We start from the raw sequence: 14552 nt of genomic DNA on the forward strand, positions 1-14552 counted from the left end.
CTTACAGGTCCTACAAAGAAGGAAGGGCCAGCCTATTCATTGTTAATTTCCCTCTATTTTAATCTCTTAGCTAAAAACAAAATCAAATGGATCTGTTGTTTCCTAAATTGCATGACTATAAAGAATTGAAGATATATATTCATATTCTTGACAACCATTCTAGACCTAATGAATCATTAATTTCAAAAAAGGAGCCTAAAAAACCCTGTAGATTTTTATAAGCACCCTAAATGACTTACAATTTGGCAAGTGCGGAAAACATAGAAATAGATTAACACACAAAGCCAAAATTATAAAGCTTGTTGGTACTATAAAAACATGAATCAGGAAATATAATGTCAACTGCTTAGCATACAATACCTAATTTGTGCCACACCTAATTAAATCATTTGTTTATAACAACTTTCCTGATCTACTTTTTCCCTTTTAATAGTCTTATAAACATCTCAGTTTTTCTCCAATATTTCTGACTAGCCGATTTTAAGATCAACTGCTCCTACCTGGGCTTCCCTGGTGGCTCAGCTGGTAAGCAATTCACCTGCAATGTGGGAGACCTGGGTCCGATCCCTGGGTTGGGAAGATCCCCTGGAGAAAGGAATGGCTACCCACTCCAGTATTCGGGCCTGGAGTTTTCCATGGACTGTATAGTCCATGGGGTTGCAAAGAGTCAGACACAACTGAGCGACTTTCACTTTCACCTTTTTCTCCAATATTTCTGACTAGCCAATTTTAAGATCAACTGCTCCAACCTACCTTACCTAACCTGAAATCATAATCTAAACTTTAAATCTCAAATTACTGGAAAATACATAGACTACAAAAATGTTAATGTGAAAGCTCTTTTCCCCATCACTATTACCTATAGTCCAAATATAAACTGTATATCTGATAAATCTGGCTTTCAGTCAGCTCTCAGCAGTGGATGGATCACCATTCGATTCCCATGTGAAAAGTCACTGATCAGACTGTAGGTATTCTCACAAAATGCATTAATATAAAGATGGTTCAACCTTGGTAAAAGAGAAGGAAAATGTGAGAGAGAGCATGTGTGTGTACCTGTATGTGCACATTCAGTCTCAAGAAGAGTTTATCACTGGTTCTACACAGCCCCTAGAATACTGTAAATGTCCAGGGCTGCCATGTTGTACAACTTGAGGCACTAATCACATTAAAATCTATCTAAACTTTTTACATGAATATCTGTATCACCCAAAAATAGTGCAGAAAATCTGTTTTGAAGAAATTATGTATAAAACAAGATTCAAATTTACTGAATGCAAAGATAAATAGGCAAATTTTTAAGTATCTATTTTTTAAGAACCATTCTAACTTCTCAAGATGGCTTTGTGAAATGCTCTCCTTTACTTTGTGAAATGTTCTCCTTTACAGGCTTCTACTTTATTAGCATCTGGTTTTTATTTATCAAAATTCAATCTGTATAAAGTGTGAGTATTCTATATTTAATGAATTTTAGAGTAACCCAAAAGGTCTATACTTTTTTAAGGCATGAACTTAACTCTTAAGAGTCATAAAAGAAAGGTCCACTGATGCACAGAACAAATGTTATGCAGAGAAAGTGCTCAGAGACCAAATAAGAGACTATCTGATTTATAGAATGCCTAAGCTCTTCTTCCATTTTCTGCTGCTGTTCTGCCTTTGACTGATCATTATTATTTAATATCAAGGAAAGCAAGATGAATGAAAGAGGCTAAAAATCAATTCCACTACTTTTGCAAAATGTTCACTAAAACTATAAAATGTTTGATGGGAGAAGTGACTGAAATAGAGACTGAGGCTAGGAAATTTTATTTTATGTCCTATTACTGCAGATAACAGAGCTGACTATAGAAAAAAAATTCCCTTTGCCAATCATACATATTAATGGATAGCTTACCTTTGTCCTGAAGCAGTTGCAATTGGTGATGGGCCATTTGGGTTTCGTGGTTCTTCACATGTACTCATTTCCATTATTACTTTATCCAAGGACTAATAAAAACACATTTAAAATATAAACATTAGATATTTTATTTTATGTATAAGGATATTATTTAAGACTACTTTCTCACTCATTTCTTTAGAAGCAAAGAAAATAAAGCAGAGTCATTTTAAATGTCTCTCTAAAGGTCTAAAAAGAGAAAATGCTCAGTCCTTTCTCAAGGCACTTATCTGCTGGAAAAGCTTATTATAGGAGTACAGGAGAAAAAAACTGTAAGTAGTAGCCATATCAGAGAAGGCGATGGCACCCCACTCCGGTACTCTTGCCTGGAAAATCCCACGGATGGAGGAGCCTGGTGGGCTGCAGTCCATGGGGTTGCAAAGAGTCGGACACAACTGAGTGACTTCTCTTTCACTTTTCACTTTCATGCATTAGAGAAGAAAATGGCAACCCACTCCAGTGTTCCTGCCTGGAGAATCCCAGGGACGGGGGAGCCTGGTGGGCTGCCGTCTATGGGGTTGCACAGAGTCAGACACGACTGAAGCGACTTAGCAGCAGCAGCAGCAGTAGCCATATACTGCTGAGACCATCAGGTTTCACAGAAGCATAATTGCTAACCTCAGAATGTCATTACTAATTGATAAATTACTTACTTGTAAACAGGACTAAACAATCTCTAAAAGCTTCTCCCAATCTAAAACCTGAGATTTAAAACATGTAACTATAAAAATATGAAATATACAAAAATACGAAAAAATAAACACTCTCATAATGAAAAAATTCCTCAGGCTAAGTTTTTCTTGAAGAAAGATCACATATCCTTAGTAGTCATCACTAACACATCTCCAGTCATCTCTTCATTCTCTATTTAATGTTGAACTTGTCTGAAACTGCCTTATGTTGTTTACTTGTTCACTGTCAGTCTCCTTATAAAAATATATGTTCCCTCAGGGCAGAGGGGAAGCATTCAGTAAGTTTTGGCGGAATGAATGAATCAGTAAATGACCAAACAATCAACTTTCCTTAAACAGTAAAGTACATTAAAGAACATATTATATATTAGATCAGTAAAAGCAGAAACATAGAAAATCTGGATCAAACTTTATTGAAAGAAGCAGCCCACAGTATGTCAATAAAGAGTTAAAAGATACAATAAAATATACTAACTTAAAATATAATATTCTAGACCTGAAGAACTTTAAAGACCCTCTCATTTTAAAGTTTAAATTTCCCATTTAAAGACTGAGAAAACTAAATGCTATCAAAATAGAATGAATGCTAACAAAGCCATAAGGTACGTTTCTAAGGAACAAAATATTAACAGAGTAATTATACACAAATATAAATGCTTATTTCTGAGGCAATTCAGAACTTACCAAACAGATGGGATGTGTTTTCAATTTTGTCCATGGTATCTATAAAAGAAAATTTTTCTTTAAAATGAATCATCAAAAAAGTAATTTAAAACAGTAATCAACACAAGATGTTTCCTTAACATAGTGATAGACATACCAAATTATATCAGATGACTTAAACTGAACAATTCATTTATATTCTTGAAATCAGCTACACCTATTTTATTTTTAAAAAGATTATTATCCTTATTTTCTTGGTCATCTTTTTAAATAAAAATTTCAGGTTCTACTAACATTATCTAAAAAATAATATGGTTTTTTCTTCAGTTCTGAAAGTACATTTTGATTTTATACTTTAAGAACTCTCGGCAAAGCTTAATCAGTGTTTTGCTCATTTAATAATCTTTTAAATTCTAGAATTCCAGCCAATTTCCTTGTAGATACTCAAGACAAACATAAAAGTGAGACCATTAATGTTAAATGGAAGTAATATCAAATAAATAATGCTCAAATAAATTCTATAGTAAGGATAATATTTTTTGAAAACATTTGGGTTTATGGAAGATAGAACAAAAATTAAAGGTGACCATCAAAGGATATAGAAAACTTTCCACAATCTTTTCTGTATCGCCCAATTTTAATTTTAATTTTAGCATGCAGTATTTTTACTGAGTAGGCTCTCAAACTAAGCCTAATCTTTAAAACAAAGAAGTGATATGATATGATTAGAGTCAAAGGTAATAAAAACGCTTAAGTTTTAATAAGCAGGAATAATATTTTTAAAAAAAACTTTAAAATTATCAAAATAAGAAACAAATGGGGAAAAGAGACAAATTTTCAAATAAAAGTATAATGTCCAGAATAAGATAACTTATCAGTCCTTATGCCTTCATTTGAAGTAGACTCTACTTACTACAAATTTAAGCTGTCCCATTTGACAACAAATTCTATGAAGAAAACTTAAAATATGTACCAAATTTTAAAAATTATTTTAATAAACTATCAATATTGCTTAAATATGAATATTAAATTTTCAATAAAATTAATAAATAATTAATACAGAAAAGAAAATATTTATTTTAAATGATAGGGATGAAATAAATAAAATGAAAACAGAAAATGCCTTGTACAGATATCAAAGTCTCACCCTAATCGATGCTTTATTACAAAAAACTTTGTTGATAGCAAGCCATGTTGGCAAATCCAACATGTTCTGGAGCACCTCTTCATCCAATTCCAAATTCTTTAGTTCACCTTCTCCTTTAAGGGTACTAAGATTTATCTTGTCAGGAGATAAATTTTTGGTAAATCTGAAAGAGAATATATATTGACATTTATTTTAGTGTTAGTTACTGTACTGCTGAGTCATTCTTGCATATATACAGAGCATTAAGAATGTAATAGTGGACTTCGCTGGTGTCCAGTGATTAAGAATCCGTCTGCCAATGAAGGGGGTGTGGGTTCAATCACTGATCCAGGAAGATTCCACATGATGCAGGGCAACTAAGCCCGTGCGCCACGACTGCTGGGCCCTCGCTCTAGAGCCTGTGTGGCTCAACTACTAAAGCCTGCACACCCAAGCTTGTGCTCTGCAACAGCTCTGCAACAGAAGAAGCCGGCACATTGCAATGAAGAGTAGATCCTGCTCACTGCAACTAAAGAGAGCCTGTGAACAATAACAAAGACCCAGCGCAGACAAAAATAAGTAAATAGTAAGAAAAAGGAATGTAATAGCAGCATGGGCTTCCCTGGTGGTTCAGCTGTAAAGAATTTGCCTGCGGTGCTGGAGACCTGGGTTCAATCAATGCATTGAGAAGATTCCCAGGAGAAGGAAATGGCAACCCAGTCCAGTATTCTTGCCTGGGAAATCCCATGGACAAAGGAGCCTGGCAGGCTACAGTCCCTGGGGTCACTGAGGTTGCTGGGGTCACAAGGGTAGGACACGACTTAGTGACTAAACCACCATCATACATTTAAATATCTTAGAACCAGATACATTCAAGCTCTAGTTCTTATTATCTTTCAAACTTATGAATAATTAGTATCTACTATTTTTCATGTATTATGCAAGGATTTGAGCCAGCCTCTACTACATTTTACTTTGCTATAGATAATATCACAGAAGTGAATATTCTTATTTTACCAATCAATCCACAAGTGAGGTAAGGAAATGCTGTCGTTGTTCAGTCACTAAGTCAAGTCCAGCTCTTTGCAACCCCAGGGACTGCAGCACACCAGGCTTCCCCGTCCTTCACTATCTCCCAGAGTTTGCTCAAACTCATGTCCATTGCTCAAACTCATGTCCATTGAGTTGGTGATGCCATCCAATCAACTCATGCTCTGTCACCCCCTTCTCCTCTTGCCCTCAGTCTTTCCCAGCATCAGGGTCTTTTCCAATAATTCAGCTCTTCGCATCAGGTGGCCAAATTATCAGAGCTTCAGCTTCAGAATCAGTCTTTTCCATGAATATTCAGGGTTGCTTTCCTTTAGGACTGACTGGTTTAAACTCCTTGCTGTCCAAGGGACTCTCAAGAGTCTTCTCCAGCACCACAGTTCAAAAGCATCAATTCTTCGGCACTCAGCCTTCTAAATTCAACTCTCACATCGATACATGACTACTTGAAAAACCATAGCTTTGACTATATGCACTTTTGTCAGCAAAGTGATGTCTCCGTTTATTAATACACTGTCTAGGTCTGTCATTGCTTTTCTTTCAAGGAGCAAGTATCTTTCAATTTCAAGGCCACAGTCACTATCCACAGTGATTCTGGAACCCAAGAAAATAACTGTCACTGTTTCCTCTTTTTCCCCATCTATTTTCCATGAAGTGATGGAACTGGAAGCCATGGCCTTTGTTTTCTGAATGTTGAGTTTTAAGCCAGCTTTTTCCCTCGTCTCTTTCATCCTTATCAAGAGGCTCTTTAGCTCCTCTGCTTTCCGCCATTAAAGTGGTATCATCTGCATATGTCAGATTATTGATATTTCTCCTGGCAATCTTGAATCTAGCTTATGAGTCATCTAGTCCAGCATTTTGTATGACATACTCTGTGTAAGTTAAATAAGCAGGGTGACAATATACAGCCTTGACCTACTCCTTTCCCAGTTTTGAACCAGTTTATTGTTCCATGTCTAACTATTGCTTCTTGTCCTACATATAGGCTTCTCAGGGACACGTAAGGTCATCTGATATTACCATCTCTTTAAAAATTTTCCACAGTTTTTTGTAATCCACATGGTCAAAGGCTTTAGTGTAGTCAGTAGAGCAGAAATAGAAAACTGACCTTTTCCAGTCTTGTGGCCACTGCTGTGTTTTCCAAATTTGCTGGCATATTGAGTGCAGTACTTTAACAGCATCATCTTTTAGGATTTGAAATAGCTCAGCTGGAATTCCATCACAAAGGAAATGAGATATAACTCTAGAAGTAGAAGCAGCAGCAGATGCCACCACAGCCATTCATCATGCCAAGTAGTTAATGAAAGTGCCAAAAGTCACATTAAAGATTTGACCCTGAATTCTAATTAAAGAATGCAGATTCTCTATAATGATTTAAAAAGGAAAGTTCTTAAACTTAAAAGAACAGACTGAAAATAATAACAGAACAACAGCAAACATTTTCCAAGGGTTTAATGGTACCAGACTCTTCTCTTTGAGTGCATGCATTACTGATTCTCATGATAACCCATTAGTCAATACTACTTTTATTCCCATTTTTTACAAGATTAAATATGAGAAACCAACTTGTTTGCCCAATGTCACAACCAATAAAGATGATATTAGTAATAACAATAAATTACACATGTATTTTAAAGTACTTTCATATATATTAATTCTTAACACAACCCTGAAAGGTTAAAGAACTGTTAACTTTACCCAGCTTTACTTTTTCAAAAGTGAAACTATTGACAAAGTTAACTACTAGCTAACAAAAGTTATTAGCCAGGCTTCTACCTTTTTTTGATATTAAATATTAAAGCAACAAAATGTACTGGGTTATTTACATGCCCCACACACCAATAAGAATCAGTACACACATTCTTCTGCATTGACTCAAACCAGAATTTCTTGAGTCAGATCTTATCTGGATTCATATCTTCTCACAAGATGTCAACACATTGACTTTGTCAATATAAAGTTCATGTTTAACTCAGAGTTGATCAATAATGCCAAGTTGTTTCAAACTTACCACGAATCACGTTTGATTTGAAAATACAAAGTTTCCTGATAGGCTGCCATTTATAAGCACATAGGAATGACCTATCATTGCCTCAAGGCAGAATATTAGCGCTTGAAGGGAGCTAATTCAGTAAGTATTGGGTTGGCCAAATGAAAAAATCTGAATGAACTTTTTGGCCAACTCAATACTTCCCGAGGATTCGCTATTCAGACAGATACACTGGCAAGGCCAGGTTCCTGCCTTTGTGAAGCGCTCAGTTTAGTTGGTGAGGGAGATCAAATAGCATGACCAAGAGTGAATACAGCAGGGGTTCTTAATCCAGAGGTTCTTTGAAATAGGGACTTTTGAGCTGATATCTAAAGGATGAGTAGTAGAAGTTAACTAGGCAAGAAAAAGAAGGGGACAGGAAAGTGTTTTTCAAGTAGAGGGAATAAAATGTACAAAGGTTCTGAGACAGGAGACACTATAAAGTAGAACAGAAAAGAGATCAGCCTCTGGAATGTAGCAAGAAGACCAGAGAAATAGAAGATAACTCTTGAAGGACAAAGAGAGGGCTGATTACACATTCGTCATTCAATAAATTTTAACCAATATCTACAAAGTTAAATATATAATAAGTCAGAGTCTGATAACTATGGAGGAAAAAAAACAAAGCAAAAATAACATAGGAGGATGTTTTCATTTTTAAAAGAGTGGACAGGAAAAGCCTCATTAAAAAGATAACATATGGGTAAAGAGCTGAAGAAAGCCAAGGAGCTAGCTATGCAAATATCTAGAGGAAGAATACTCTAGGCAGAGTTAAAGCTAAGGACAAAAACTTGAGGTAAGAATACACAGGTCTGCGGAATAGCAAAAAGGCCAAGGTGGCTGGAGGAAATGAACAACGGCAAAATGAAAAGGGATAAAGTTAGAGAAATAACAGGGGCCAGATCACGTGGGGCCTTTTAAGCCACTCCAAGGACTCAAGTTTTTTACTATGAATAAAAATGAGAATGACTGGAGACGGTTTTGACTAGAACAGGATAGCAATTTTTTTAAGGATCACTCTATCAAGAAGAGATGAAAGAAGTACATGGACAGAAGAAGTGAGCCCAGACAGGAGACTACTACCACGATACAGGTAACAGAAGATGGTGCCTCGGATCAAGTTGGGAGAGTAGGAAGTGGTAAGAAGGGAACAATTCAAGACATACTCTGAAGGTAAAACAACAGGATTGGATAATACATACTGAAGGCAAGGATGGCTCCAAGGTTTTTGGTCTGAGCAAAGAGGACAGAGTCACCAATTATGGGGTTAAAGACAGAGAGGGAGAATTAAGTTTGGGATAAAGATTCAGAATTTAGGCTTAGAATAGTTTAATTAAGAAACGCTTATCAGATATCCAAGAGAAGATACCAATTAAGTAGCTAGATATTCAAATCTTATTCAGTAGCTACAGATACAAATTTAATAATCACCAATGTTATATATGTGCGTCTACAAGATAGAGACAAAAAAATGAAATGGCTCAAAGACTGTGGTCAAAGACTACTAAGAGGCCAAGAAGCCAACAAAGGTGATTAAGAAGGAAGGGCCAGTGAGGTAGGAGAGAAATCAGTTTTGTTTTTTTTGGTGGGAGAAAATTCAGCAGGCTTGTATGTGGACAATAATGATGCAGAAAAAAGAAAACTACTGATGGGCAGACAACTGATATAATAAAATCCTTGATTAGAAGACAGAGTACACAAGAAGACAAGCTGGCTTTGAAGAGTTTTGATTTTTGAAAGGCAAGTTAATATTCTACATATGTAAAAAACAAAGTAAGAAAGAATGTGAAGAGGAAAACACCTAAAACTGAAAGTAACTTTAAAAAAATGAACCTAATTATATTAAAAAAAAAATACTGTAACCATACTGAAGGGGAAGATGGGAAGAAAGGACAAATGGACAGATGAACAAAAACTAATCTGAGTAACTCATAAATACCAACATCTGACTATGTATCTTTAGTGTTGGGCAGGGAAGAGTTGTTAGTGGAGAAATCAGGCAACATCTTAACTGGCTATGGTACAGGAATGTTCGTCTCAATGATATTTACAAAAGAGAAAAAGCACCTAAATATCCATAATAATCCCTTTAATTGTGATATATTATACCTACATATATATCAAGTAGTGTGTGTGTGTGTGTGTGTGTGTGTGTGTGTGTGTGTGTGTGTACGCGTGCGCAGCTCTGCCCTGTCCAACTCTTTGCAATTCCAGGGACAATACAGCCCACCTGGCTCTTCTGTCTGTGGAATTTTCCAGGCAAAAAAACTGGAATGGGTTGCCATTTCCTACTCCAGGGTTCTTTCCCGACCCAGGAATCAAACCCATGTATCTTGTGTCTCTTTCACTGGCAGGCAGATTCTTTACCACTAGCACCATCTGGGAAGATGGTATCAAGTAATATATGTTGCCAATTATATAAAGAAATAGTTACACTATACAGCCTGATGAAAATTCAAGGTTCAAAATTATATACTGTGATTTCAACTATATAAAAAATGCATTATAAAATCTCAAATCAATAGTACCTATGATTGGTGAGATTTTAGATTTATTTCTTCATCTTTATACTTTTCTGTATGGTTTAGTATTTTATAAGGAGTATATGTAACTTTGAAAAAGACAAAACTTCAACAGAAACCCAAAAAGACAAACCAAGCAAAAGTTGTGATGGAATGATTAAAACATGTTATTCACAAGAAATCCTATTTTCAATTTAGTTCATACCAAAGGGACAACACCTGCAAAAAGCGCAGACCTTAAAGTCAGACAAACAGATGTGAACTCTAGTTAAGCTACCTGCTGTGATATCTCTGCCTCAATCTGCTCATCTGTAAAGTAGAGAAAATAATACCAACCTCAAAAGATTTTAGTGAGGATTAAAGATAATACATAAAGTATTGGGTACAAAACAGACATCGATAACACATAAAGTAACGGATACAAAACAGACATTCAATTAAGAGTCTTCTTTCTCCTGCCCTGCTTTTCACTGAGATTAAATTACAAAGGCACTGAAGTTCTCTGGTGGTCCAGTGGTTAAGAACCTGCCTGCCAATGCAGGGGACACAGGTTTGATTCCTGGTCTGGGAAGATTTCACATGCTATGAGGCGACTAAGCCTGAGCTCTAGAACCCACGCTCTGCAACAAGAGAAGTCACTCCAAGGAGAAACCTGAGCACTGCAACTAGAGAAAGCCCGGGCACAGCAAGGGAGATCATGCACAGCCATAAATTAATTCATTTAAAAAATGTGTTTAAATAAAAAAACTTATGAAGGCACTGATTATAGCTTTTTAACTGGAGCAATAACAAAAGTTCAAGCTTAGGAACGTCCTGATGGTTCAGTGGTTAGGGTTATGCACCTTCAGCACTGAGAACACAAGAATTTGATCCCTAGCCAGGGAACTACTATCCCACAAGCAACAGGGCCAAAAAATAAAGTTCAAGTTTATCCAAATAGTACTTTAAACATGTTAATATTGCTCATCTATTAAAACATTTTGAAGAGAAAGCTGAAGATATAATGCTGTCACATCCACAGCTATGAGAAAGTTGGTTTCTTATACTGGGTAGGCCACGGACACATCAAATTATTTCTCTGCTATTATTCATATGTAAGGCTTTAATTTACATATGTTTCAGTTCTAAACAAATGTTTCCCAATCATTTATTAATATAATTATGTTCCTTCCAAAAACAAAGACAGGAGAATGGTTCCTCAGTCACATTTCTTATATTTCTTAATTGATACAGGAAAAATACACTGTAAGTGTATGCTAGGCAAACAAAGGAACAAAAACCCACAAAATAACATCAAGGCATGGGGGAACTATGCCTCTACCTATGCTTTGTCCAAGTGTTGCTATAAGCTCTTTGGACCAAACTGCCACTCCAGATAATTGTATTTTTCTACTAAACATTATAATTGAGCAGGGTTATAATACCAGAGCCTGATCCTAAAGAGAATCAATTGTTATCTGAAATAAACCTCTTTAGTTCACTAAAGACTCACTTAAAGCTCTAAAAGGTATATAAACATTTTAAACCAAACGTTTTAAAAAATGGTAAAACTCTAAGTCAATGTATTAAATTTCTGAATAATTAATTATTTGGTAGAGATGAGGGAGAGGTGGGAGATTAGAAACACAAAATCTATATAAAATCAAAGTAGATATGTTAAAGACTTAAAGTGAGGGTAAAAAAGAAAACTGATTGACCTGAAAATGTCAAAATCATAACAAATGCAGAGAAGAAAGTCAAACATAATAAAGATAAAATTGGCACAATTCTTACTGATTTTATTTTTTAAATTAGAACACACCAGAATGTCCCATTACTATGTATATTATGCCATGTAAAGAGATTTATTTTAAAATAAGCAGGTGTTATTTTAACATTGGTATTATATGAAATAAAATTTAAAGGTGAATGTATACATTTTACTGGTTAATATTATATTTTTAACAATGTACCAATTTTAAAGCTAACTTAATACCTGCAAGCTAATGTCTATTTCATCCAAAATCTTCTTTAATTATATATATTACATGAAAATAAACTTACTAGTTTTTTCATTATTAACAACAAAATAGCTAAGTAAAGGAATAAAATTTCCAGGCAAATGCAAAGAACAGGTTTGATTTATATTATACATTTTACAATCAATACATAATGAGAGTCTAAATTATGTATAAAGCACTGTGCAAGGTAAATATTTAGGACAAAACAGAGGTATAAATTTTGTATCTAATGTTATTGTAAATTTTAGTCATGATTTATTTGAAATTTCATCAGATCCATTTCATAGCTATACCTAAAAAAAAGATTATAAATTATTTTATTTGCTAAAGCAATCTGAAACAGATTTATGAAATGAACTATCTCTAAGTTAACTGTACTATTTGGGGGTAAATCATAAAATTTTAGTGTTAAAAACCATCTTAGAACATAGTTTATAAAGCCTTTTCTGAACTACTTACCTTCTTCCACAATTATCTCTTCACATTCAGATAACAAATCCTCGGACATTCTTTTAAAACTTCATCAGCTAATACACATTTCTTGAATTATTCACCTTGTCCTGAAAGTTTTTATGGTTCCTATTATAGTATATGTTATTAGAGATTCACATCAATGCCTACTATTTTTCTAAACTTAGGAAGTGGCTATGCTACTTGATAATATTTTCTCAAATAACAGCTATAATTAGAAACAATCATTTTAATTCTGGTAATCCATGCATGGAAAACTAGATTTTACAGGTAATTTAACAACACATGTTGAATTGTATAATTTAAAAGTTTAAAGCAGGCACAATCTGAAGTTCTTGGATAGGCTTCAAGGGGGGTTTTGAACACCACAATGGCCAAGAACCATTGCTTTAAAGCAACAGGATTAATTTTAACCATCCAGAAAATAAACTACCGCAATACCACTGTGTTCGATTTAATTAACTTATTTTTAAATTAATTTATTAATAATAAATACCTCCTAGGGTACCTGCCCCGTTACTAGTGATTCCATCTTCTCAAAGGCTATAAACATAGGGAAAACATACAGATCTAAGACACGTTAACATACGTCCTTGGTTATAGGTGATTTGATCTAGAGAATGACAAGGCATTTAGATTCTTTAATCAGATTTCTTCCTTCAGAAATTTAAAACTAAAACACTACATTAGAACCAAGCTGACAAATAAGAAAGATGATGACTGAGAAACACAAATCCAACGTTTTAAAACTTAAAAGATACCATAAAGATTCTTCCCCCATCATTATTCCATTCTCTCCAATTGGGCCCAGCTAAAATCCTGAAAAAACTAGTAAGTGAAATCACTAACTAGTATCTCAAGACTGTGTGTCCCTACAAAAATTACATTCTCACTGCATATGAAAAGATATTATAAGAACCAAAATCTTTATGTAAGCAAATCTAACAATAGCTTCTGCCTGACTTTATTAAAAATAATATTTCTAGAAGAGTACCTTAAGACCATATGGTAAAGTTGTACAAGACAGCATGCTATTGCAGCATGCTCCCAAAATCTGATAGTCTGCCAAGTCCTTTGGCTAAGATCATTAAGTTGTTAATCTTCACCTAATTACATCCTTTCACAGACCATGGGCTTCATCAGGCAGCCATAAAGATTTCTCCAATTGGTATTTCCATGGTGGTCCAGCAGCTAAGACTCCACACTCCCAATGCAGGGGGGCTGGGTTCAATTCCTGGTTGGAAAACTAGTTCCCACATGATGCAACTAAAGATACTGCCTGCTGCAACGAAGGTCAAAGATCATGTGTGCCACAACTAAGACCAGGCACAGGCAAATAAATAAATATAAATATTTTAAAAAAGATTTCTCTAATCAAAACTAAGAAATAAATGAGGCTTTTCTAAAGAAACCCCTATTCCGTTTCTGCCTTATGTGCACGGCAAGTTGCTTCAATCTTGTCCAACTCTTTGCAGCCCTCTAGACTGTAACCCACACCAGGCTCCTCCATCCATGGGATTCTCCATCAAGAATACTTGAGTGTGTTACCATGCCCTCCTCCAGGGGATCTTCCCAACCCAGGGATCAAACCCATGTTTCTTATGTCTCCTGCACTGGCAGGCAGGTTCCTTACCACCAGTGCCACCTACCTTACCCAATACCCAGTTGTACCTCCTTTAATCAGGCACCCTCCTCTTAAGGCTAGTTGCCTTCTCGCCCCACTTTGTGCCTCATCATCTTCAGGCTCAAAAAGTGAATTAGTTGTTTTCAAAATTTTGGATATGAAGTACAGTACATACACACGAAACAAATTATTTCTTGAAGTAAAGTTTAATATAGTCTGAAATTTTCCATTCTATTTCCTTCTTTTAAAATGGTCATCAACAACACTGACTGTACAAAGCAAACTATGACCCACAGTTTAACAAACAATATGTAAGAAGTATATACATCATGACCAAGTATTCATTCCAGTAATGAAGGCTGGTTTAACATTCAAAATCAATTAATATAATTCACTATATGAAAAATAAAATCACATGATGATCTCAGTAAAGGCATAAAAA

At 35.1% G+C, this 14552-nt stretch overlaps 1 protein-coding gene across 1 annotated transcript in view; it reads right to left on the minus strand.

Moving 5' to 3' along the window:
- The window catches only part of BLTP3B (bridge-like lipid transfer protein family member 3B), an 83034-nt gene that overhangs the window by 44007 nt on the left and 24475 nt on the right, over window positions 1-14552 (minus strand). The window contains exons 3-5 of the mRNA XM_052640591.1: window positions 4439-4601; window positions 3313-3351; window positions 1895-1986 (exon numbers count right to left, since the gene is read on the minus strand). Coding sequence (XP_052496551.1) covers window positions 1895-1986; window positions 3313-3351; window positions 4439-4601 — 294 coding nt within the window. The remainder of the gene's footprint in view (window positions 1-1894; window positions 1987-3312; window positions 3352-4438; window positions 4602-14552) is intronic.

The sequence above is a fragment of the Budorcas taxicolor genome, chromosome 5 (genome assembly GCF_023091745.1).
Source record: "Budorcas taxicolor isolate Tak-1 chromosome 5, Takin1.1, whole genome shotgun sequence".
Classification (NCBI taxonomy): Eukaryota; Metazoa; Chordata; class Mammalia; order Artiodactyla; family Bovidae; genus Budorcas; species Budorcas taxicolor.